At 42.8% G+C, this 24,995-nt stretch overlaps 2 protein-coding genes across 6 annotated transcripts in view; both read right to left on the reverse strand.

Moving 5' to 3' along the window:
- Positions 1–620: 620 nt before the first annotated feature.
- ACADM (acyl-CoA dehydrogenase medium chain) lies at positions 621–15,865 on the reverse strand. 2 transcript variants are annotated; one of them, XM_065071879.1, is made up of 12 exons: positions 15,770–15,865; positions 12,129–12,228; positions 11,262–11,359; positions 11,086–11,155; positions 10,269–10,369; positions 10,102–10,182; positions 8,654–8,784; positions 6,678–6,786; positions 6,096–6,236; positions 5,920–6,015; positions 4,361–4,609; positions 621–1,085 (listed from the first exon to the last, which is right to left on the reverse strand). In XM_065071879.1, the coding sequence occupies exons 1-12, from the start codon at positions 15,848–15,850 to the stop codon at positions 1,014–1,016; spliced, it is 1,329 nt and encodes a 442-aa protein (XP_064927951.1). In that variant the 5' UTR covers positions 15,851–15,865; the 3' UTR covers positions 621–1,013. The 2 variants fall into 2 exon arrangements, with proteins under 2 accessions (XP_064927951.1, XP_064927952.1); XM_065071880.1 differs by lacking the exon at positions 15,770–15,865 and adding an exon at positions 14,751–14,941.
- A 533-nt stretch (positions 15,866–16,398) lies between these two features.
- SLC44A5 (solute carrier family 44 member 5) overlaps positions 16,399–24,995 on the reverse strand; it is an 82,144-nt gene continuing 73,547 nt past the window's right edge. For all 4 annotated transcript variants that reach the window (XM_065071875.1, XM_065071874.1, XM_021296757.2 and 1 more), the window contains 4 exons: positions 24,123–24,193; positions 22,908–22,996; positions 22,228–22,312; positions 16,399–21,294 (listed from right to left, as the gene is read on the reverse strand). In XM_065071875.1, the coding sequence (XP_064927947.1) occupies positions 21,182–21,294; positions 22,228–22,312; positions 22,908–22,996; positions 24,123–24,193 (358 nt within the window). In that variant the 3' untranslated portion in view covers positions 16,399–21,181. The remainder of the gene's footprint in view (positions 21,295–22,227; positions 22,313–22,907; positions 22,997–24,122; positions 24,194–24,995) is intronic.

Genomic DNA, 24,995 nt, shown 5'->3' on the forward strand with positions numbered 1-24,995 from the left:
GCTGGTCGGCTCACGGCTGCTTCCCCGCGCAGGCAGGCGCCGCGGCCCTCCCGGGGCGGGTGGCTCGGCTCCGCTCCCCGGGTGCCGCCGCGGGTGCGGGTGCTCTCGGAGCAGGCGCGGGGTAAAGCGGACGGAAGCAGCCCCTCCTGCGCTGCCCCGCCTCACAGCGAACACCACAGCCCTTAGATACACCTGCAGTTGTTACCTCCGTTCCGTGGAAAACTAAATCCAGAACTCACTCACAGATGGGGACCTCTATCGTTTTGCTCATACAAACCTTTTGCCTCCTCATTGAAGCAGTCTCCGGAAAGGAGTAACAGGCTTAAATATACTGGATTTGAAATAAACACCTCTCTTAAGGAAAAGCTGCATACTTGAAGTGAGTCATCCTAATTGAACGTTTACTTGCTGAAGTAACAGCGCAAAAGGCCACGTTCTCAGGCCAATGTTACTGTTGGGGAGTATGTGACTCCTCAGAACAGAGAAGAGCGATGAGGCCGAGGTGCTGAGCTGGAGGCATCGCAAGAAACCAAGCACAGCGATTAATGTGTTCAGACACTGGACAACTTACCCAAAATACAATTCAAGTGATGTGACAAACGAATAAAAACCAGCCACACTTGTCTTAAAAAAAATTTATTGGAAGGCAGCAATGGCTGTCAGAAATAACATTCTGCTCATCTGATTTTACAGTGAGAAAACACTGCATTGTGAGGTTCTCATTTCTTGCTCATTTTGTATCGGAACAACCAATCACTTTGGAATTTAGAATATTCTGTTTAGAAAATACCAGCTTTGCTAGTCGGGAATGAAGCGAGGGACTCGAAAGGGAGAACAGAAGCAGTGCATAATAATGTACTGAATAAAACGATTTTGAAGGAAAGTGTGTTTGTGCGGGGGGGGGGGGGGGGGGGGATTTATGCCTTTTTAATTTATTGAGTAATGCACTAAAATCCTCTTTCCATGAGAACACAGAACACCACAGCAGCACTGGACGCACTTCAGATGTTTCTTTAAGCCTTAAATTTGCTAACATGTTCACGAGCTATGATCATCCTTTGTATCTGAGCAGTTCCCTCGTAAATCTGAAAAGAAGAATTACAATGTTAGCTGATGATTTTTTTAAAAGGTTACTCTTTTAAACCTTCACAGCACTAATCCAGTGTGGATTAGGATGTGCAAAAACACAGAAAACTGAGAATTCCAGTGTGACAGAGTAACTACAGTGGGCTAAGTGGAACAAATCACATACAAAATACTGAGAGATGGTCTTGTTCTCTCAGGTGCTCTTATCTAAACTCAAGGTTCTCATGAAAATAAAGAGACGTGGTGGGCAAAGAAAGATGAGGAAAATTTCTTATCTGAGGAAGAAAATACATAATTTAGGTTTTGCGAAGTAGGATTTTGTGTGATTCTGTGATTTAAAAGGGTAGGCGGAGGGGGGCGGTGACCTGTGCAATAGTGGTGTATTTCCTTTACCCCTTGACGGTCATACCAAATGTTCTCTTTGATCCATTTATTTCCATTGCTTCTTGTTAACTAGCATGCTCACCCATAGGTTTGTTTGGGATTTTTTCTTTTTTTTTTTTTTAATATCATCTATTCTTGCACTTTCTTCTAGAAACAGTCTGCATCATCCCTCTCTTCTAATTTTCCTGGCTCTAAGTCAAGAGAGACAACAAAGCACACACGAAGCTCCAGCGCTGAAGGAGCCCTGCGCTCCACAGGTACGCTGCAACATAACACAAGAGCTGAGCCAACACCTTTTAGGGGTTTAAAGTATTTCAGCTCCCGGTTCTGCCAGAACTTAGTTTGAGAAATTGTTTACATTCATGCAAATTCCCTTTCTCATTTACTTATAGGAATAATACTCCCAAGAACCTTACAAAGCTTTTTGAAAATAAAGATGCTGGAACCTGTGTTCGCTCTGGATTCTGGGTTCAGAAGCAGCTGTTCGATGCTCTGGCTGGTGCTGCTCACCCCGCGCTGACCCGGTCACCGGGCAGACCGTGTTTTGTGCACACCAGGTGCCTTTTGGAGCAGATGGGCATGGCAGCTCTGCTTGCTCTGTTACCAGCTACCCACCCATAAAGACACAGCAGCCCAGGCCCACAGCTGGACCCTCACAGTTACATGTGTGTTGGGGACAGACAGTCCAAGGGACGGAACAGGCTGGTGACAAACTCAGCCTGTCTGAGCGCTCGCGGTGCCATCGGGGCCTTGGCAGCTGCTCCTGCGCATCTGCTCTGCTCACTTGACATGCAGATGAAGGCAGACATGGAACTCCAGTGCAGAGACACCACAACTCACAGCCTTCTGAGTTATTACAGGAAAGGGTTTGGTTTACAAGCTGATGGAGATAATTCTAAGTATCACTGACAATTACAGAAGTTTTCCAAATTTGAGAAAGGAAACTAAGTTAGAGTTTCTACTGGAGTAGCTTAGATTTGAAGCCACACAAACCTACAGCAGAGTGAGGACATGTAAAGATGTTACCAATAAACACAGTATTAGAACTGTGTAAAAATATATGGAAGAAAAGTTGGAAAACAAAGCTTTGTACATGAAACATATGGTCTAAAGCATATACCATCTGGAACTGGGCAGCAATACAGTAAAACACAGTGGTCAATATCAAGAAACATGGACAAAATAATTGTAAAGAAAAAAAAAGCCTTTCTTGAATTCTTTTGGGGATGAAGTGGAACAGAAAAACACCAAAAAAAATAATACTAAATCTAATTGAACTGAACAATTAAAAAAAAAAATCTACTTAGACATATGCTTGTGATGGATCAGTGTAATGGTAAACCTAAATAACTGTGATCCTGTAAAATCAATCTCAGGTTTCAAATAAAGTTCTAACCCTCACACCATCTTCTTCCAGAAAATCATGCAACCTGACCGGAAAAAAGCACAGTCATATTGAAATTCAATTAATCCTTCATTTCCTCACTCACAGGAGTGCAATTAGTTCTAAGGAGCTTTAGATTCCAAAATAGTGTGTTTTTTCCTTAAATAAAGAAAAATAAATTATTGGCTAGTGAGAATAATAGTTCTCATTTTAATCACAGGATGTCCTGGATTGGAAGGGACCCACAAGGACCATCAAGTCCAACTCCTGTCCCTGCACAGGACAACCCCACAGTTCACACTGTGTGTCTGAGGACGTTGTCCAGTCTCTTCTTGAACACTGTTTGGCTTGGGGCTGTGACAGCTCCCTGGGGAGCCTGTTCCAGTGTCCAGCACCCTCTGTCAGCTGTAGGAGAAAACATGAACTACCTGGAATGACAGCTGCTATATCTAACCAGCATTACAGGTCATGGTCCACACGCGTTTCTTGGTATCTATTCTTATATGCTTTTCCTAGTCATTATTAACGTCATAAAGAGGTGAAAAGACAAATATTACTGGGTTTGCTGAACACAATTAAAATCTGCTAATAGAATTACGACATTACATGGAATAATTTCTTGGCAGTGACTCTGCAGAAAAAACCCTAGGGATTATGGGTAACTATGGACCAAACACGAGTAAATATGAGCAGGTTTTGATGTTAAAAAAAAGGCATAATCGCTCCAGGCTGTGCCACACTTCTGCTAATACAACACAAGCAGGATAATCATTTCAGGATACTCAGTACTGGTGACAGCTCAACCAGAATACTGTACCCAGCTTATGATATTAAAGTTTCACACCGAATGTTTAGGGCAAATGATGACAAATGATGAAGAGGCTGGAAATAGAAAGGAAAAAAACAAACCAAACCAAAACCAAACCCAAAACCAAACAAGGAAAAGAAATCGACACAAACACAACAAAAGAAACCCCAACCAAACAAAAAAGCCCCCACAGTTTATGAGGAACAAGGTGAAGAAGCTGTGTTAGTGTTCAAGCTGAGAGGAAAGCTACAGGTGTCAGTCAGGGATCATGTGAATGTCAGGGGATTTCCATCACTGGGGGTTGTCAGGAACAGCATTACACATAAACCACCTCCACTTACAGAATACCAAAGCAAGCATTGTTACTTTTATCATTTTTTTCTATGGTGTTTTTTTTCTAAGGGTTCAAAAGCTTCAAAATCAAAGAATCCAAGAGTTTCAAAGAGTTACCACATTGGGAAAAATAAAGAAAAATTAAAAAAAAGGAAAATCAATTTATTTCTCTTACGTGGCTTTAGTTGTTGGTCCAGTGCAATGATTTTGTATGTAAGAATTTGCCTGACTCTTTAAGTTGAAGGATTATTGCTTTCACTCTAAAAACATTTTTTTTAACATGTGTACATCATGATTTAAGTAGCCATTAGTCCACTTTATATAAAATTTATGCATTACTATAAAGATGACATTCTTTCACTCACCTGGTAGATTTTAGCATCCCTCATTAATTTTTCTACAGGATATTCCGTATTAAACCCATTTCCTCCAAATATCTGCACTGCGTCTGCAGCCACTTGGTTTGCGATGTCGCCGGCGAAGGCCTTGGCGATGGAGGCGTAGTAGGTGTTCCTGCGGCCCATGTCCACCTCCCAGGCCGCGCGCTGGTACGCCATCCGCGCCAGCTCCACCTTCATCGCCATCTCGGCCAGCAGGAAAGACACAGCCTGGTGCTGGGGACACGGAGACACCGGGTTAGCGCGGCCCGCTCAGCGCCCTGCGGCATCCAAGAACAACACGAACCAGGCACCTCTCCAACAAACTCCGTAAATTGCACTAGAGGAGTTCTATGGAATGAGGATCAGGTTCTCGCAATCATACGGCGAATCAGATTTTTAAGTCTCAAATCCATTTAGTCATGGCGATTAAATACCGAATTATGAAGTTCTTCTTTACTGAGATTGTGTCCTGGTTTTGTTAAAAACAAGCTTCTCTTTTAGTGAATTTCCCTGTCAGCTAAAGCCTTCTTACTAAGTGCATTTTCCTGAAAAGCTAGATACGTTTTGGTAGACATAGCAATGGAATGCGAGGTCACTGATAAGGATGGATGGACATCCCGCGAGAGGGGCAACAAGAAACAGGTGACCAAAAACTGACCAACGAAGTATTCCATCCCATTCACGTGATACTTCATATAAAAGTGGGAGATCACGAGGATCTCATCCCTTTTTCCTTATGGCCAACATTAGGAGAGGACCTTGTGAGTCATCCCTGCGAACTGAGGCCTAGTGACGGACTGAATCCAGTTCCGGTTGGCTGCAGAGTCCAGTCCAGGACTTTGGGTGCCAGCCCTACATCTGCCCGAGCAGTTGCCGGGACTTTCAAGATTGGTTTTGTATATTTGGTATTATTTTCTCTATTTTTATTAGTCGCATTAGTAAAACATTTTTCATTTTTCCAACTCTCTTCTCTCAGTCCTTCTTTCCCTCCCAATTGCCTGTCCTGAGTGGGAAGGGAGGAGAGGGAGAGGCTAAAGGGGGAGAGGGGGTTAACAATACATCTGCCACGGTTTTATTGTCTCCCTGCAATCAAACCTCGACAGGCTGGTATTTACCTTGCTGTTTATTCATATTTCTTTAAAACTGGTAAGAGATGCGATTGGCAATGTATTATTCTGTTAGTGTTAATACTGTGCCTTGTTTCACATACCTCGGAGGTTTATTCCTTTCCTGAAAATCCCTGTTTATTAGTACTGAAGAACTTACATATGTCCTGATAGTACATGAGTTTCAGGTTTTGGGGCAGAGTTTTCCTTCTCCTTTTACTAGTATCATCGATAAATTACAGAAAAAAAATCCTGATGTTACCACATAACTAAGTTTACTATGTACTTGGAAACCCAAAAATTGCAGAGATATAGTATAAAAATTAAGAAACTAAAAAGAATCAAGGAACAACCTTGAAAAAAATCAGTAGTAGTACACCTGGGGTGAAAAGACAGCTTTTAATTATATTCTCTGTCTGCCACCCCATCTCCACTTACTTCAACGATTGGTCTCCCAAAGGTTTTCCTCTCCAAAGCGTACCTAGTAGCTTCATCGAGTGCTCTTTTCGCTAATCCAACAGCACCAGCTGCTACCTGAATTGAATACAGCACAGAATTTTTAAAAACCCAAAATTCCTGCTATATTTCATAAATAAGTTATTGCCGATACTTACGGGTGGTCTGGTCTTATCAAAAGCTCCCATTGCGATTTTAAAGCCAGCTCCCTCAGCTAGTAACACATTTTCCTTTGGGATTCTCACATCCTCAAAGGTAATTCCTCTTGTATCCGAGCAGCGCTGACCCATATTAATTTCCTGAAAAGGGAAATGTACAGAGGTGCGACTAAATTGGATTATTCAAGGCCTCTTCCGCAACCAGAGTTGCTAAAATTAAAGCTCACTGTGTGTGTATTTGTGGTTAAACCTCTCCAGCTTGCTCCTTATCCTTTCAAGACCTACCACTTCTCATTGACTGGCACTTGTCAACTGAACAGTTCTCAAAGATTCCTTTGCAGCTCTTCAAAGCCATCTTACTTTAGGTCATTCTGAATAATTAATTATCTGAATTAATAAAATTATAATTAGGTTATGTCTTACAAATAGTTTCTGTATGTTGTAAAAATGGAAAGATCATTGCACATGAGCCTGTGAAAATATTCTGTTGCATAACAGTCTTTTAAATGGTAATTTGTTGCATTACTGGTTTAAAATTGAACAATAATCCCTGGTTTGTCAAATAAGAGATACAGTCTTCACCTTTCTTCCGATTTGGATTCCAGGAGTATTTGCTTCCACAATGAACCCAGTAAAGGCTTTGTTTGCAGGAGCTTTTGGATCTGGATCGGTGCGAGCTAGCAAAAAATACCTGGTGTAAAACAAAGAAGAGGGATGCACTTTGTCCTCACAACTAAAACCAGATACTTTTTAAGCTAAAAATTTAAATGTTTTTACATGCATTTCTACCATATAATAAATTCTATCTTTAAGTCAACAAGCCTTCTTTCTTGCACCTCCCAAAAATAAACCGAGAGGGAGTGAGACAAGTTTCAAAGATCCAAGATTTCATTAAATTTAATACAGTGACTCCAGATCAACATGCAAAGATTCTCCCTTTTTTCAATGTATTCTAAGTCTTCATGATATCAGCTTCATGAATAGTACAAAAGAAACCTATTAACAGCATGTACATTAAAAACTAATGCTTAGGAAATACATTCTTGCACGTAAAATGTTTCAAAGATATTAGTTTTATCCTTCTAAGTTTTAAATCAGTATTTATTTTAGAAATGAAACAGCTGTAAATCACATTTACGGTGTTCAGTAATGTCAAAAGGTATCCGGCAGATTGTCTTTGATGGATCTGCCTTGAACAAGGAAATACATAACTAGAAAATCCAGCTTTTGGAGAAATGTATAAAGTTTTTCCACTTGAATTAAGTAGAATTTGCACGTTGCATGTTGCAAATCAGTGTGACATGAGACTTGATGAAAGAGTTTTGTGTTATAAAGCATGCTTCATAGACACCTCAGCAGGATCTGGATTCTTTGATAGCTGGAAAACATCCTCCCTCCAGACAGCGAAATGTGCCACCACAACCCAGCCATGTTTCTGGCTCCACCAGCAGTGACAGAGTTCCCAGGAGAATCAGCAGCAGAATCTCAGTCACCACAACTACACAGCAAGGGAACCGGGAACATGAGACAGCGTAAGTTGGGGAATGACCTGCTGGAGAGCAGTGTAGGGGAAAGGGACCTGGGGTCCTGGTGGACAACAGCATGACCATGAGCCAGCACTGGGCCCTTGTGGCCAGGAAGGCCAATGGTACCTGGGGTGGATTAGAAGGGGGGTGGTCAGTAGGTCAGAGAGGTCCTCCTGCCCCTCTGCTCTGCCCTGGGGAGACCACACCTGGAATGTTGTGTCCAGTTGTGGCCCCTCAGTTCCAGAAGGACAGGGAACTGCTGGAGAGAGTCCAGTGCAGGGCAACAAAGATGCTGAAGGGAGTGGAGCATCTCCCGTGTGAGGAAAGGCTGAGGGAGCTGGGGCTCTGGAGCTGGACAAGAGGAGACTGAGGGGTGACCTCATTAATATTTAGAAATATATAAAGGGTGAGTGTCACGAGGATGGAGCCAGGCTCTTCTCCGTGACAACCAATGGTAGGACAAGGGGTAACGGGTTCAAACTGGAACACAAGAGGTTCCACTTAAATTTGGGAAGAAATTTCTTCTCAGTGAGTGTGCCAGAGCCTGGCCCAGGCTGCCCAGGGGGGTTGTGGAGTCTCCTACTCTGCAGACATTCAAAACCCGCCTGGACACCTTCCTGTGTAACCTCATCTGGGTGTTCCTGCTCTGGCAGGGGGATTGGACTGCATGAGCTTTCAAGGTCCCTTCCAATTCCTGACATTCTGTGATTCTGTGATGAGCCTCCTGGATACTTTTCAAAGTAAATGATGGTGTTGCTGTCCTGCTCTGCAGGAAAAGCAGAGAACAGCATGACTGGAGAGGCCTTCTGGAGCGAGGAGCTGTTGTGTCACCACCCATGCTCCTTTTCAGGCTTTGCACAGCGCTGAGGCCACGTTCTTATAGCCCATCCTGATAAACTGCTCAGACATTAAAGCATAGTGTGTTGAAACATGATGAACATCCAGATTTATAACAGATCTTTAAATGATTTAACTTGGGGGGGAAACCGTTATACAACATAACAACAGAAAATAAAACATCAGTTAACACACCAGTTTGCTTTCCCACCGTTTGTGATCCACATCTTCTGACCATTAATAACATATTCATCTCCTTTCTTCTCAGCCTTTGTTTTTATACCAGCCACATCAGAGCCTGCTCCAGGCTCTGTTACACAGTAAGCCTAAAAGAAATCAAAATATTGAGGCATAAAAGTTCTGGTTTTAGTCAACCACAAATTATCACAAACTATGTGCATCAAAGTGATCTGTAAAAGCTTTAAGTGAACTACATGGTAAGAACCAAACCATGAAATTAAAATAAAAATTAAAACAAAATGGAAATAAAACCAAAACACACAAAAAAACCAACCAACCAACCAACCAAACCCCGACCCAATCCTCAACAATCCCACAACAGCTGTCTAAGCAAATGTCCAAACATATATGGGTTCATTTTCTTTATAAATCCATAATAATATATAAAATTGTCTTTTACTTTTAGTCAAACAGAACCATTCTGTAACCCTTAAGTCATTACATCCTCAGGCTTCACAAACTGTGATGTGAAAGCTGAAGATCTTTAAAATCTGAAAGTAGGAGCACTGAGTAACAGTTTGTTCACAGTGTCCTTCATTTCACGAAGCTTAGTTCTTTGGATTTTAAAGCATTGCACATGAACCTTTACCTCTTTCTATGTAACAAGTACTGCTTATATAATATTTAAGATCACAAATAGAGTTTAATTCCCATCCAAGCTGAGTTTCTCCTTATACAAACTTCGTATTCTTCTTAAATGCCTACACCCCCTCTTAAAAGGTATTAATTTTTGATAAGTGACTTAGGATGGGGACAATTTTCCAAGTAGTATCTTCTATTTGCTTATTGATTCTGCCTCATTAGCTATTCCCTGACTTTTGGTAAACGCTGCTGTTTAGTTACAAGCTAAAATGAGCTGAGTTGTGGGTACACATCAGTGTTTCCTGGGAAGAAAGAAGAAGAAAAGAAGAAAAAGAAAGGAAAAGGGAAAGGGGAAGGGGAAGGGGAAGGGGAAGGGGAAGGGGAAGGGGAAGGGGAAGGGGAAGGGGAAGGGGAAGGGGAAGGGGAAGGGGAAAGGGAAGGGGAAAGGGAAGGGGAAAGGAGAAAGGGAAAGGGAGAAAGGGAAAGGGAGAAAGGGAAAGGGAGAAAGGGAAAGAGAGAAAGGGAAAGAGAGAAAGGGAAAGGAAACAGAAATATAGAAATAGAAATAGAAATAGAAATAGAAATAGAAATAGAAATAGAAATAGAAATAGAAATAGAAATAGAAATAGAAATAGAAATAGAAATAGAAATAGAAATAGAAATAGAAATAGAAATAGAAATACAAAAAGAAAAACAAAAACAAAGAAAAAAGAAAAAAAGAAGAGAGGAAGAAAAGAAAAAAGGAAAGAAAGGAAAGAAAAAAGGAGTAATACTGGTTAATATGATTTAGGAACATTCTACAGTGTAGCAGTTCTACTTACACACATCAATGGTTCCTCTGTCATTCTTCCTAAGTATTTTTTCTGCTGCTGCTCATTTCCTGCAATGATTACTGGCATTTGCTGAAAGAAAATATTTAAACCATTAATCTATCTTTTAAAAGTGCATATATTCTAGTTCAAGGGATGTAAGAAAAGACAGAACTTACCCCCAGGGAATTGGCCTCGATGGCCGTTTGAACCCCTGTACACCCGTAAGCCAACTCCTCAGTTATAAGGCAGGCTCCAAAACTGCCCAGGCCAAGACCACCTACCGGTGAAATAGTCCATTTACTAAAATGGGTTTAAATTGTAAAATATTATGGATTTATACAAATTAATTAATAAAAATAGATTTCCCCATGTGCGTTTGATTAGACATTCCCATGCAAGCTTTTTAAATAAAGTTTTGTCAAAAAAATAACAAGTGATTTGAAAATAACATATCATAGTTCCAGGGCAATTGTGTGATTAATGTGGGACCCGCTGCACAAAGCGGCAAGACAGGACAATTCCCTAACTTCTTTTTTCAGGGAATATAAATGCAAAAAAGAAAACAAGTTAAGCTTTTTTCCATGGTTACTCATACATCTAAGCACTCCCAAAGCACCTAATGTAGACTGAAAAACTCTCTTTCTGGAATCATCTCTTAAACTGCTCCAGTTCATGTCAGAGACTAGAACAAAATATGACCTTCTAATTTCTGTGCCTCATCAGCTGACACAGAGCACCAGGGGAACATTAGGCAGCTGCAATCACTGTAGGAAAATCTGGTCATAAATTACTAAATCATAATCTGTCTAATTTATCTCCTGATTACATCCACACCTACTAACACTTGTATGTGTCAACCTGCTGACTGATTAAATTTAGATTATTCAAGCATGCAACTCTTTATTTTACACAGAATCCATAATTACACATATAAATCTAATCTAATGCCTTTTCGTTGTTTCATTTTATAGATTGAAAAGCATGTTTACTTACCACAGCTTTCTGGTATGTGTGAATTCATAAGACCAAGTTCCCAAGCCCGTTTTATAAGTGGAAAAGGATACTGAAACAGGGAAAAAGCACCTTCTGATTCATCACAATCAGCATTTTAAATTTTACACAGATTAAGAGAGAAATTGATTTTTGCCCCTACACTATGGTAGATTTACCTCTCCAGTTCTGTCATATTGGGCAGCAGCAGGGATAATTTCCTCTGCAGTAAATTTACGAGCAGTAGCTTGAAACTCCTTCTGTTCATCAGTAAGTTCTATTAAAAAAAAGAAAAAAGCAAGATGTCACAAATTTTTTACTGTTTTTAATTCTTTCAGTTGTCCGACTATGAGTAAAGAAAGAAAACCAAGAGTGTCCTTGCAGGACACCCCAGAGCAGCACTCGCGGGGCCTCTCCTGGAAGCAAAAGGCTCCGCTTGGTCCTTCTCTTGGGAGAAAACATCTGCTGTTCGCTCACCACACAAAATCGTCCACAAAACACTGAAAACTGAGCATAGAGGACGGCGTAACACAAAACTATTACCAAAAGAAACAAGGAGAACGCTGTGCTAATTAAAGGGAGGAAGAGCAGGTGAATGCTGTCCAAGGATCCTGGCTGTTCGGTGTCAAACATCTGGCTGCTGACCCACAAGATCCGCTTCATGTTTTTAATAGCCTAAAAGGAGGATTAATTTCTTTATGACACTTCCTTATGACCAAGTTCAACTATGACATTTATTTACTTTAACACTGTAAATGGCAATGTGAGATAACTATTTAAAGATAAGACACTTTGGCTATAGAAAAGCTTAAGATAAATACGAGTTTAAAAAAAGAAAAAACCTCTCATAAACAGTACACACATATCTGACTTGCCCAGGCTGAAGAAGAAAGTTAATTTTGGTTTTCAAACCTTTTTTTGTTTTAATAATAGAAATCAATTCAGAATAAACACCGTTTAAAATTCATGTGGAACTTCATTTCACTTTTTTACCTCTGCAATTTGCCCTTAATTGCTCTATTTCTTTCCAAACCTGTAATACTTACCAAAGCTAAAGCCAGCTCCGGGTTTACTTATATGTAAGTTTTGCGCAGGTTTAGTAGAATGTGACCTCCATCCGTGCCCTGCAGTGGTCTGGAGCATTCGCTAAAGAGAAAAAGAACGCGAGACTGAGTTGGAGGGACCCGTGTTATATTACACATTAACCCATGTTATATTATCTATTAACCAATATCTATCAGGATATTTTGATAACATCCCAGACTCAGGTCTGCTCTCTTTTAATAAACTGCTGGCCTGACATTCAGTGATTATTGATTTTTCTTCCTAACACTTATCACAAATTTATTCTTTTTCTTTATATATTTGCTTTCTTTGCTTTTTTAAGTTTAGGGCCCACAAGCATTTTTGTTACAGGTCTTTTCAAAAGGCCTTAATACTGTGCAAAAACATGTGTGAATTTGACTACAAAAGGTTGGTTTACTCTCTTTTGTCCTTCAATAGCTATGAATCTCTGAAATGTTTGGAAAAAAAGTGAAAAATATTTAATTGGATAAATTTCTAGAAAGACCCAAATGAATACTGCGTGAAAACGAATTAGCCTAAACACTAAGAAAAGGCTTATACTTGATTTTCTTACATGAAAACGTAGAAAGAAAAAAACAAGCGTGATCAGATCAGCCACTTATTTCATAAAATCAAAAAAACTGAACGACTCAGTGCAAAAATATCACAGAAATGTTACTGGAAACTCTACAAGACAAGGACATTACAGAAAGCTACGCAGCAACAAGTAGCTTCAAAATGAAGTTGTGGCAATAACTGTGCTCTGACCAACAGGAATGCCACGCAGAGATGGTTCCTAATCCGCACCGCAGGAAACATAAAGAACACGGGCAATAACAGGCGTGAACACCGTGAAGAAAGCACCTCCAGAGGACACCCAAAACACCTATAGAGGTGAAGGGTGAAGAAATGCAGTGAGCGCGCTGCTGAGCAGGGAGGGAGGCTGTGGTGTAACCAAATAGGACTGTTCGGTCGGGTTATAAATAGTCCAGGATTGCCCATGGGACCTCGCCAGGTCTTGTGTTACTGACACAAACAAAACACACAATACCAACAAACACCTAGAAAGACCTCAGTCCTTCAGGATGTTTAGACCTTATTTTATCTAGAAACAGACAAGATGAGGTTGAAAAGCCAGATGACTGTAATTGTTACCCTATATGAAAGAAGCTGTCAAATTTATCCTAGAGATTTCACATCCATTGTGGGTTTTGTACCAGAGCAGTATCCAAGGTCAACACTGAAGGTTACTCTGGAGAAGCTCAACACTCCCGACACAAATAGAACTACGGACAGGTGGAATTCATACCTGGAAGCTGCAAGAGTGATCAAGTGACAAAGGATCGCGGTTTGCCACATGTAAGAATCTGGATGACCACCTGTCTGCTCTGTCAACTTCCCTGTTTCTTGGCTCAGAGGAACATTCAGATTAGTTAGACCAGCTTAGTTAATCAGACAAGCTACTGCCAGTGATGCTCAGGTGCAACTCCTCCTGCATTTCCTTGCACTATTGCACAAGCTCTGCCACAATCAGAAATACGAGTGTTAAACTGGCAGGACTAACACTGGAGTGATCCGCTGTCAGGAGAAGGGTATGACATGGACACACGTGGAAGCAACGCAACCTTTATTACCTTAATGCCAAGAGGACTACAGAACGTGTTTGAAAAGCCGCACGACACAGACGAAGGCAGGACAACAATAAACTAAGGTCACTAACCCCGACTCTCCCCCACACAACTCAGGACAGAATGAAACGACATGGCAAGAGCAGTTTGTTGCTGGGGTAACGTGTCAGGAGCCTGAACTTGAAATACCGATGTGCTACAGTAAGCACTAACTAACTGTCTTTGCCCAAAGCATCATTTCTGATGTATAAAATGTCAGCTGGCTCCAGAGGAGAGCTCTGCCCCCAGCACCGACACAGCAGCACCGGGACACAGCGCAAACAGCCCAGGTGAGGGACTCACAAACTACTCTGAAAATGGGGAAACCAGAAAAAGCCCTGTGTGTTAAACAAGGGTACTACCTGAGTTTGAGTAATTTTTACTTCCTAGGTTGAAGCTACGAGGTTACTGGTGGTTCAAACAAATATTATTCATCACACATGTAAAAGAAATTAGCATGTGTAGTACAGCCAGCTGTGCTTAAGGAAGAGCACTGTACCACCCCTGACCCGGCAGCCGCGGTGCTCCGCAGCCGCCCCTCCGCTTTGCACGGGCAGGAGGCGCGGCCGGCCCGGAGCGGCCTCTGGCACACAGAGCGGGCCGAGCACCCGCCCCCGGGGCGGCGATGCCACTCGGAAACCATCGAGGCCATAAACTCAGGGTCACAACGCGGCGTGAGGACGAACGGAACCGCGAGCAGAGCTCGGCCCGGCGCGGGCTGCCCCGGGGCCGCCCCTCACCCAGCACGGCCGGGCAGGGCGACCGGGGCCGCGCTCGCCCCGCGGCAGCGTCCGCGCCCCGCGACGCCGAAGCCACCGGAGCCACCGCCCCTCCGCGCCCCTGGGCCCGCGGCCCCGTCCCGCAGCCCGCCCGGCCCCCCGCCAGCAGCCCCGTGTCCTCCGAGCGCCCGCGTCGCCGCCCGGCCCGGCCGCTCACCCGACAGGCCCTCAGCGTAGACATCTTGGCGGCGCTGCCCGGAGAGGCACTGCGGGGCGGGGGCGGTGCCGGTGCCGGGCCGGCCCTTGGCCCAGCGCCGCGCGGAGGCCGGGCCTGGGTGCTCCGAGCCCGGCCTGGGACTGCCCAGAGGGATCCGGGGTGTGCGGCTGCCCGGGGACGGTTGTGGCCCCGCCCGCCGTGTAACTTGCTGCCGCCCCACGGAACCGGCGCGGCCGCGGCGGCCTCTGCCCTGTCCCCGCGGGACCGCGCACACGGGACCGGGCGCTGCGGAAAGTGCGGTTTGCCCAGAGCTCGGACAATCCGCTCCTCACTCGCGAAGCTCCTGAGCTGTCCCCAGCCACCCACGTCTTCTCCGGGTCGGCAGAAAAGTCCCTGTGAAGAGTTTCATTGTATTTTTGCTGGCTTTTGTAAATTGTCTGCAGTGCATAAATTACACTTTTTTGAATATTATTTCTTCAGTGTTCTAAACCACTATAATTTAGGGTTTTATTAATATAACTTTCAGGACAAATAGCTACTTTGATTTATTAATTACTTTATTTGGTATGAAATTTCAACAGAATTATGACAACATGAAGCAGTTTTCTGGAAGCCGGGTTTTGGATAACACATTTTGCATAACAATTCAAAATACGGTCTTCCAAATATTTTTAGCACCATTATTACCTTGGTATGTTTTCTTCTTCATTGCTTGTATGTGGTTTTTTTCCGACAGTGGGCTTTTTCTCCTGTGCTTTAAGGGTAGTTGTGTAAAAGGCACAAGCATCATTTATAACTATGTTATTTATGCATTTAATGAAGATTTCTGTATGTTCTTCCCATTCTAAATGGAGTTTCAAGTACGCCAAACCACTGGAGGGCTTTTCGATACCAGCACCCAAGCCTGCATTTGGCGTTGTCAAAACATTTCCCATTCACCTGCCCGAGGAGAAGATGCGAGAAGAGGCAGCGAGAACACGGTCTGAGCGACCACACAGGGAATGACCTGTAACTCATACCTCAACTATCAGCCTCCAGCCCAAATTCTCCCTCTGTCCTGCCTCCCGCTGCGTGACTGCTCCAGTGCTGCCTCTGCCCATGTCCGTCCTCAAACTCTGAACAGCTTGTGCGTCGTTTTCTTCCCCGTCTGCCGCAAAACCGTGCGGAGATAACGCCTCATGTCCCGCCTTGTTGCACAGACACCGGCCCGGGACACTGTCCGGCTGCGGCTCCACCCGTGACCTCACACCCACGGCAGCGTTTCCCGTGGAAGCCAAGGGAGCGGAGCCAACACAGGGTGCGCAACCAGAGCGCTGTCAGCTGCACAGACCGGACCACGAAAGGTGTGGATTTGGACGATTTAAAATACACTTTGGTTTAAGATCTCAAAACAGGCTCAGCTAAAACCCACGCGTTTTATTATTACGTAGTTATAAATAAATAAATAGATAAATAAATAAACCCGCAAGCCTCTGTAACTAAAACTAAGCCCTCCCTTCCGTTAAGGGGCGGGACCGGGGACCCGCCCCGCCCCTCCTTCCCGGCCCCGCCCACTTTCCCCGCCCCCCCGGGCCCCGGGCACTGCGGTAGCGCGGCCGCTGGGGGGCGCCCCGCGGGGGCTCCGTGCGGCACAAACAGGCGACTCCGGTTTGTATCCAAACTTTATTAGAACAATCCCCAAGAGCTGTAAAACAGTGACAGAACAGCAAAATCAAACACCTGCGTTATCAAACATATTTAAATACGTTCCCAATTTCTGCATAGCAGAAGCAAACAGGGTCTAGAGCTCAAACCGTCCTGCTCACGTTAATTTGGTTTTGGCAAGATAATAATATACCCTTAACGATCACATGAATGAATAGTAACCTCCCTCTGGTTTCTCAAACCTTGGAGAGCCTCTTTCGTGATTTTACAACTCATTATTTGGGACAAATACATGTGGTATTTTGTAGCATAGAGTAACAGATAATTTTAACATTAGTAGCACTCGTGTTACTTAAACATGAAGAAACAGTTATATTTCTAATTTGATTACAGTGCAGTACAAATTACATATTATCTCAAAAATCATCACCTGTATCAAAAGTTAAAAAATTTAGAATAATTTATAAAACACTCCCAGAATAGCAAATTACCAGTCTTGAAATGGAGAGTGAAAGTTATGTTTATGAACATGCCAACAGCTGTGTTACAGTAACACACTATGTATTTGCTTTTTTCCCCTCTGTTTTAAGCAGCAGGAGCCCCGTTCTCCCCACAGTTACACGGGTACGACACGTGTGACCACTGTAACAGAGAGCAGAACAGGCCCTACCCAGAACCTCACTACACCACAAATTAAAGCTGTAAAAAATCTACTACTAAATATGGAACAGTCTTGCATTGTTTTATTTAATTACTTGCAACACCACAACTGTCGTGTGTTTTCTCGCATATCACGCAGTAACTTCCATGACCTGACACCAGCCACTGGGAAATTCATGTGCTGCATCACGCAGTTCAAACACATCTGACATCGTTTTATATCAATTCAAAATAATGACGATATTGTTTTTCCTATCTAGCCTTTTCTGTTTTGTAGTCTACATGGTGTGAATAAACTTCAAAATACAAGTCAGGTAAAACAACAGCCAGTAAGGCACTTTGTCAGCGAGGACGCAGCGTCCAGGCCGAGCGACTGGTCCACGGGACATTCTGCGTCACCAAACACAGTCAGTCTGTTCTTCACGGTCACTCCTCTGAGTACCCATTTGTAGAACAATACTCACTGACCAGCCCAGAACCAGCTTGACATTGCGTCTGCCAACATCTTTTTCCTGTTCTACAGCAGAACGTGCAACAGTAAAATAGTTCATACTTTTAAATACTAATGTTTAAAAGACTATTCAGCATCCTTGTAACAGCCAAGAATCAGCTACTGAATACTACTTGGAAAAAAAACCCCTCAGCGTAAGAAATGATCCCATCTTTCTTGTTTTCTGGGGTCACTTTTTTTTCTTAACATTTGAAGGCTTGACATTAAAACTTTGGTATAAAACATGTAAATGAAAGCCACCCATTAACATGCCATAGGGAGACACAATGGATCCAACTTGGACTAAACCAAAATTGATTGTGTGGGTACGATTGCATTTCCTCTGTCTCAGTTTCTACACTCTGCTTGTTCGAGATCCTCACAAGAGTTTGCTCAGTTTGCTCTGCCCATGTCCCGCTGCCCCACCAGAGCCGCTCCCGCAGCGCCCAGGGACCGGCTGAGCCCCGCGAGTGGGGGGTCCCACAGCACCAGGGATCCCCCAGCACTGAAGATCCCACAACGCTGGGCTCCTGAAAGCACCAGGGGGTCCCGTAACACTGGGGATTGCCCAGCACTGGAGACCCCACGGCACCAGGGGAGCCCACAGCACTGACTCCCATGGGCTCAGCAGCAAACCCTGTATGACGTGTTTTACCGTGTTATAAATAGCTGCATGTTCCACTCTCTGAAGAACGGAACTTTAAATTTTATACTAAATCATGCAACAAAGCAAATGTCCAAATCCATAAACGTGACTACTAGCACTTCCTCCGTGCTGTAAGCCTGCAGACTCCGGCCACAGGGTTAGTTGGGAACCACTATAATAAGTTAGTCTTCAAATATTTTAAGTCATACTTTCCCAAGTAAATACTTGCATTAATTTCTATTTAATTCATCAATAGCAATTTATTTTTTAAAAGCCAATCTTGATATTAAATCATTGTTATTTATTTATTCAATTTATTGATTACAAAATCTACATGGTATTGCTCAGTATTTTCACAGTTCTCATAATTATATCACTAAGAAAATGGCTTTTAAATTTTCTTCTCAGAAATTATGATCACTTACATTCTAAATAATTTCACAAAATAGTGAGTGGAGCAAATTTATACATATATATATATTTTACTGTATATAAATAATAATGCAATTTAAAACTTTAACTTTTAGAAATTCCTTTAGTAAATGCATAGGTTTGTTACAAAAGTCTTCTAATCAAATAACTGTATACTATTTCTATTCTGTTTCATTCCTAGTAAACTCTATGGTTACATTCACATGATAAAAAAGCACGCTGTATTCAGAAATATGCTTTTTCAGTTGAGCTCCCAGTAAGCCACTCAAGTCCAGTAGAAATATCGATTACTTAAATGCAGTTTCTTTAGCTGCAAACTAATCACACAGCATTAAAAAAAAAAAGTGTTTTAGCACATGGACAGTAATCAGAGCAGCAGCTTTTTAAATCACAGAATGGTGACTTGTACTCCAAAATGCTACTGACTTAATTCTCAGAAGATATTAGAATAATGGGGGGGTTGCATATTCAGTGTCATGCATGTAAGAATAATGATGGTGATGAAAACCATCAGTCAAGAGCCTGATTTTTCCCAAGGCAGGTTTCTCAGCCCTATTTGAAGGTCAGGTTTACTCCAGGGCATCTCCAGAGGAGTTACCAAACACGGAAGGTGCCCACGATCTGTGGTTATGTTTGAAACCACACACCTTTGCTTTACAGTACTTGGGTCCTACACTGAACCACTCATTCCTGCTGTGGGGAAAGGGCTGCAGTGCCTGCTGGATCCCACAGACAACACGGGATCCCCTGCCCTGTGCTCGGGATCCTGGCACAGCTGCGGTGACAACGCTGCACCAGCACCACCCGGACCCACACGGGGACAGCACTGCCTGGGCAGCGGTCACAGCCACCAACCAGAACCACAAGTTACAGCGCAAAGTTACTTTGGGATGGGGAACATCAGTAAGTTTTGCCCAGAAACTTGCATTCGGATCTTCTGGAAAAGAATTTGCCTTTCTGTTTGTGACACCAATGGACTCCTGGGGCTAGAAAAGCATTTTAGGCGCTGAGCTCCTGCACCATATCTGGCAGGGGTACGGCACGAACCTGGGGAGCAGACAGCAGCACAACAGCTCATCCAGTACACGGGGGAAGGGGGAGGCCTCACCATGGCTGGGTCCTCGGGCGCCCCGGTGACCCTGCCTAGCGCGGGTTGCACTGGATGATCTCCAGAGGGCCCATCCAACCCCAACCCATCTGTGGTTCTGATTCCACAAAACGAATACATTAAAACCTTTTCAGCTCAGCTCATGGCAGTAACAGACTTGAGAAGGGATCCAGGATGAGACCTGTTCCCTGGGCAGAGCTGCTCCTGACCTCGGTGACAGTTCCACCAACAGGAGGGTCACAGAACTGAACACAATGTTAATGTGCTTGCTACTAATAGATTTTGTACTAATGACTGGGGAAACTTAATAAATAAAAAGCAAACTAAATCTTTTGGAGCATCTTTCAGTAGCTAAGTAATTCATCCTGTATCACAAGGAGACTCGAGTTCAATGTCTCAACACCTCACTGTGTGAGCACCGGAGCCTGCAGACCCACGGAGAGGACACCCCAGCCCTCAACACCCCGGCTGGTCAACGTCTCGTTAAGGAGCCCTTCTGAGCGAGGCAGAGCAATGGAATTCCTTGTGCCAAGACTCTCTTCCAGGAAAAAAAAGACCACATTTGGTTTTCCTTTCAGTGAAGCTCAACTCCCTCATAATGCAGAACACAATCAGAGACTCGTTAAGAGATGGGGCTATTGACACAAGTGCATCTCTCTTGGGCATCAGCTGAAAATGATACATTCACCATCTTGTACCCGATGAAATCTCATTTGCGTGAACCACAAACCACGTGCAGTGGGACCTTCGGTTATGTCACCTTTTAAGCACAACTCACAAGAAACGTCACTTGAAGCAGCATCGACTATAATCCTCTGTGACCAACTTCTTTGGGACCTGCGGGTACCATCACTTCTTAAAAGACGCAGTTGTGGCTGTGATTAAAATATCACTACATTTTTCAGTGTAGGGAATCATTAATGCATGTATAATCACAGTTTAAATAGCTGTGAACCAGCTTGTACAAAAAAATACAATCATAGCACCATATTTACAAATTTAGTACCATCTTCTGCTTAACTAGAGCATCTCAAACTATCTTTTTATGGCTAATTAGGTTATATGTTAGTGCTTTCAAAAAATTGCCTGAATTTCTTTTACAAATATACACTTATAAAAAGAAACATTATCAAAACTGCTGTCATCTAAGGCAGCAACTTGTATTACAAAAGTTATTAAAACATCATTATAGACTTAAAAAAGCTTCAAATTTACATTTTCCTTTTCATAGGCACTCTAAATTAAAACGTGGCCTTGTTTTCACAGCTGTTAGTTTATGCATTCAAACTAGTTAAACGTTACCAATGTTGCTCATTTTTCTTTAGATATAAGCAAAAGGAAAAAAGAATCACCCATTAACCAGAAGCATCATTTATGGTTTTTACTTTTGCCTACTTTATACACGTTTTGCTTAAAAGTGACACTGTTTGGATGTTGAGGTCTCATGTGTGTTATCCCACTGCCTTCTTAGGGCTTAGCTCCTTCTTCCCCAGAATTCGGTGAAGGCTGGCTGACATGAAGTAGGGTTTTGCTGTAGATCCATCATTTCTTTCCAGGTCTTCACCTGAATTTACACAGCAAAAGCAGCCAAAAGAGCAAACAGCGCAGACACACACACACAGAATTGAAGAAGGGAGAGAGCAAAAGACCAAACATTACAAAAAATTCCCAATCAAGGCAATTTAGCTGTATTGTTAAATAGACAAAGGACACTGTAAAATTTCTATTTGCTCAAACCAGAAGAGGTTTTACACAAGGCAGAGACATAAACATCTAGCCATTTTTAAATGACAGCAATATATCCTTTTTGTTCTTTGGTTTGGCAGTACAGGTGGAAATTTTCAGAAACCCTCACACCTCCAATGAAGTCTGGCATTTCAGGTACTTCTTGCTAGAAAACTCATCCCAAAGAGAGCTGTGGATTTAATCACTTTTAAAAACTGGACCCTTTTTCACTGCCTAAGATAAAAATCTAAAGTGCGGAGACGCTGCGTCTGCACAGCCAGAGTGAGTTATGAGGAGTGACCAGAGGGGACAGGAAGAAAACCTTCACATAGCTCCATGGCAGTGTATTTTCTGTATATTTGGCATAAATTAATAAAGTCTGATAATTTTTCAGCACACCAGACTTTCTACATTTTCTTAGTTTGAAAAATTTCGATTTGTTATTAACGAGAGGTTTGAGTGAATCATTGCTGTACAGGGCGCTTCACAAAGCACTCAGAAGCAAACTGTTAATAAAAGTTAAGAAACATCTGAAAAACAACAGCCCTTGAGCCACACAGGCACCTTCCATCACTTATACTAATTAAATCTGAATACTAAGACACTTTCTGCACTGAGGAATGCATTAAGGAGCCAGTCGGAAAAGCAGAAGCAGTTCATTTTTCACAATCTGCTAGCACGTCACCACAATTCTGTAAAGAACAGATAAGGTGGTTTTCTACTCTTCTTCCAGTGACTTGCAGGTATTAGTGAAAGAAAACATAGTACTTACAAAAGCAGAGGAAAAGTGTGTCAACACACATTGCATAGACGCTGAAGAACCCGTGTGCAACTAGGTAGGAGCCAATAATGACCGTCTGCAAAAACCAAACCACAACAAAACCCCAAATTTAATTTGGGACCAACGTGGCAGTGTTAACACAAATCAGAAGCCTAGTCTGCTAAGCAAAAGTGGGAGGATTTAATGGCAGCTCTGTAATTCTACCAAAAGCTACTTCTGCTTGGAAAGGAATCACATGTTCAAGACACTGTGTCCCAACATGCAGTAGCCACTGGTTTTCCAGCTGCCAAACTGGAGCCGTTTCAATCCTCAAACAGAGTATATGCCAAGAATATCCTGAACTCCTTCCAAATTATTCTAAAGAACTACTCATCTTGGACATGTTTCCAAATTTCTGGGGGCTACAAAAGGAGACTGAGATGCATCGTAAGGCCCCAGTGTCATCAGTCCCTCAGCACCAGCCTTTGCTGTCAGGGGGCTGAGGAGAGCAGCTGTTACACCCCGTTTTTCTGCGGGTGCAGAGTCACTGTGGTGCCTGGAGGCTCCAGAGGACTCGAGCACAGACCAGTCCCCACCTCCGTGTCACGGGAAAGCATGAGGACAACTGGAGCTGCCACCAGCCGAGCCCCGGGCAGCCTGAGCACGTCTGCAGGGACCAGGCGCTGCCTTACCAGCAATGGTACCCAGTAGTAGTTGAGCGCGGGGGCCTCCTGCGCAAAGAGCGGAATTCTGCGGGTGAAGAAGAAGAACGCGAGGACGCCTGCGAGGAGAACAGAGCATCAGTGATCCCGCGCTGCCACGGAGGCCTCGTCACCCAACGAGTGCTGAGACACAACAGCAGGCGCAAGGCTGGTTCAAATAAGAGTTTGTAAACAGTAAACTCATCAATACTAATTATCTGCAGGATCTCTATTCTGACAGAAGAAATATGTAAATGAATCAATAACCATAAAGATATTAATTGGCCCAGAGAGACGTGTTTATTAATTTTTTTGTTTCATCATTCTACTGGATTTAATGGCAAAATGAATAAATAATGACAAGACAGTGACACGGGATAACAAAGACCATTGGGTGGATCTTTTACAAAATAGACTGAGAAAAAAAAATCTGCTGCTTGAAATTTTATTGCTTTAAGATATACAGCTATTTCAGAATAAAAGGAGAAATGGCAGCGCTAGTGGTAAGCATGACTAGATCAGACCAATGCATCTACAACAGAAATCACGCAGAGAATTTACTCTTGAAGAAGACAGAGACATGAGTTAATTTCAGTATTTCATGGCTTACATTTCAGAGGATATGTTTCAAATCAAATTTGCTACCCCAGTTTGAAAGTCATTCTACAACAATACAAAATATTTTACATCTGTTCTTGGAACTCATTATCAACTTTTGTTTAAAATATAATTCATCGGTAATTTTTTAAAGCATACAGAATACAAAATACAGCTATTTGTAAAATACTGTTTTGAAACTGCTGTGACAATTCAGAAGAACCACAAGGAAATACTGCCAACTTGAATTTCTGAAAGTGTTTCATTAAAAGAAAATCACTTTTCTGTCACAGAAAAACATGAATAATATATTTTGCTTTTTACTGAGAACTAAGAAAACCCTATAAGTATGCTAGAAATATTCTATTTCTTTTACTATAGCTTATAGCTATAATGGGCTTGAATGTAGCACAGCGTGGGGTCCATCTGCAGCCCTGCAGCCCCTCCTCTTGTCCCCACACTGTCTGCTGCCAGGGACACCTCAACTGCAATTCTGTTCAGTTCTTAGAAACGATAACCAACTGGGGCTGACAATGGGTGTGAATTGGTTTGATCCAGCTATGATGCCAGAAAATAAAACATACATTCAGAAAATATCAATTAGCTTACCTACACCACCGGCCACGAGAATCTTCCCCAGGAACAAAAGAAAGTCTGTAACTTTGTCCAGAACTGCAACTCTGTTCAGCAAAGGACAGATGACACATAACCATCACAAACCAGACATTTATATTCTTTCTCCTCAGAGCTACGAATAGTTGACAGAATGTGACCAAGAAGCCGCCTTCTGCTGGTTTCATAGCCTGACAACACAAGGCAGAACCAGCGCTGAGCTGGGCTTTGTTACAGCCTAATCCCACCAGGCAAAGAGCTCCAAGCCTCTGGTTGAGTTAGGCCTTGATGTGGCGATACTGCTGCAGCACGTGAAGGGGGGTTAAATAAACCAAACCAAAACATCACAGCATTTTTATTTCAGCTGTCCCACTAGTGTTGGAAAGGTACACAGCCAAACAAGAAGCAATGGTTGTGTGGATTGCTGGTAGGTTTTCTTTTCACTCAGTCCTATCTGGCCACATCTGACCCCATAACATGACAAATCCGCTATTTTTAGAGATCATGGTACAAGACCAAAGGCAGGAGGCCTCAAAGCAGGGAGAAAATCACAGATGAAGGTAGACAGAAAAACTGTCAGTAAATCTGCAGCTCCAACTGAAAGCAACAGCAGGAAGGTTCTGCTCAAAGTCCTGCCAGCCTGACTTATCAGAAACTGCAGGTAAATAATGGGATGGAAACTGAGCTTTGTATCATCAGCCTCTTGACAGCACTGAAGGCTATGGGTATGGTAATATACAGCACTGACTACCATGAAAGAGAAACATTAAGAAATATTAAAGAGAACAAGTCATTATTAACCTGTCAATTCAGAATTAGCAAAATATCCAAGATTTTTAAAATCTCCATTTGGAACAATAAAATTATATG

This window comes from Columba livia, chromosome 8, assembly GCF_036013475.1.
Source record: "Columba livia isolate bColLiv1 breed racing homer chromosome 8, bColLiv1.pat.W.v2, whole genome shotgun sequence".
In the NCBI taxonomy this organism is placed as follows: Eukaryota; Metazoa; Chordata; class Aves; order Columbiformes; family Columbidae; genus Columba; species Columba livia.

Excerpts from the sequence above, each read along its gene's own strand:
- ACADM (XM_065071879.1), bottom strand. The coding sequence starts at position 15,850 with ATGGGCAGAGGCAGCACTGGAGCAGTCACGCAGCGGGAGGCAGGACAG. Across the intron at positions 10,370-11,085 it reads ACACATACCAGAAAGCTGTG|GTGGTCTTGGCCTGGGCAGT; the intron begins GTAAGTAAACAT and ends TTTCACCGGTAG. Across the intron at positions 10,183-10,268 it reads TCGAGGCCAATTCCCTGGGG|CAAATGCCAGTAATCATTGC; the intron begins GTAAGTTCTGTC and ends ATTTTCTTTCAG.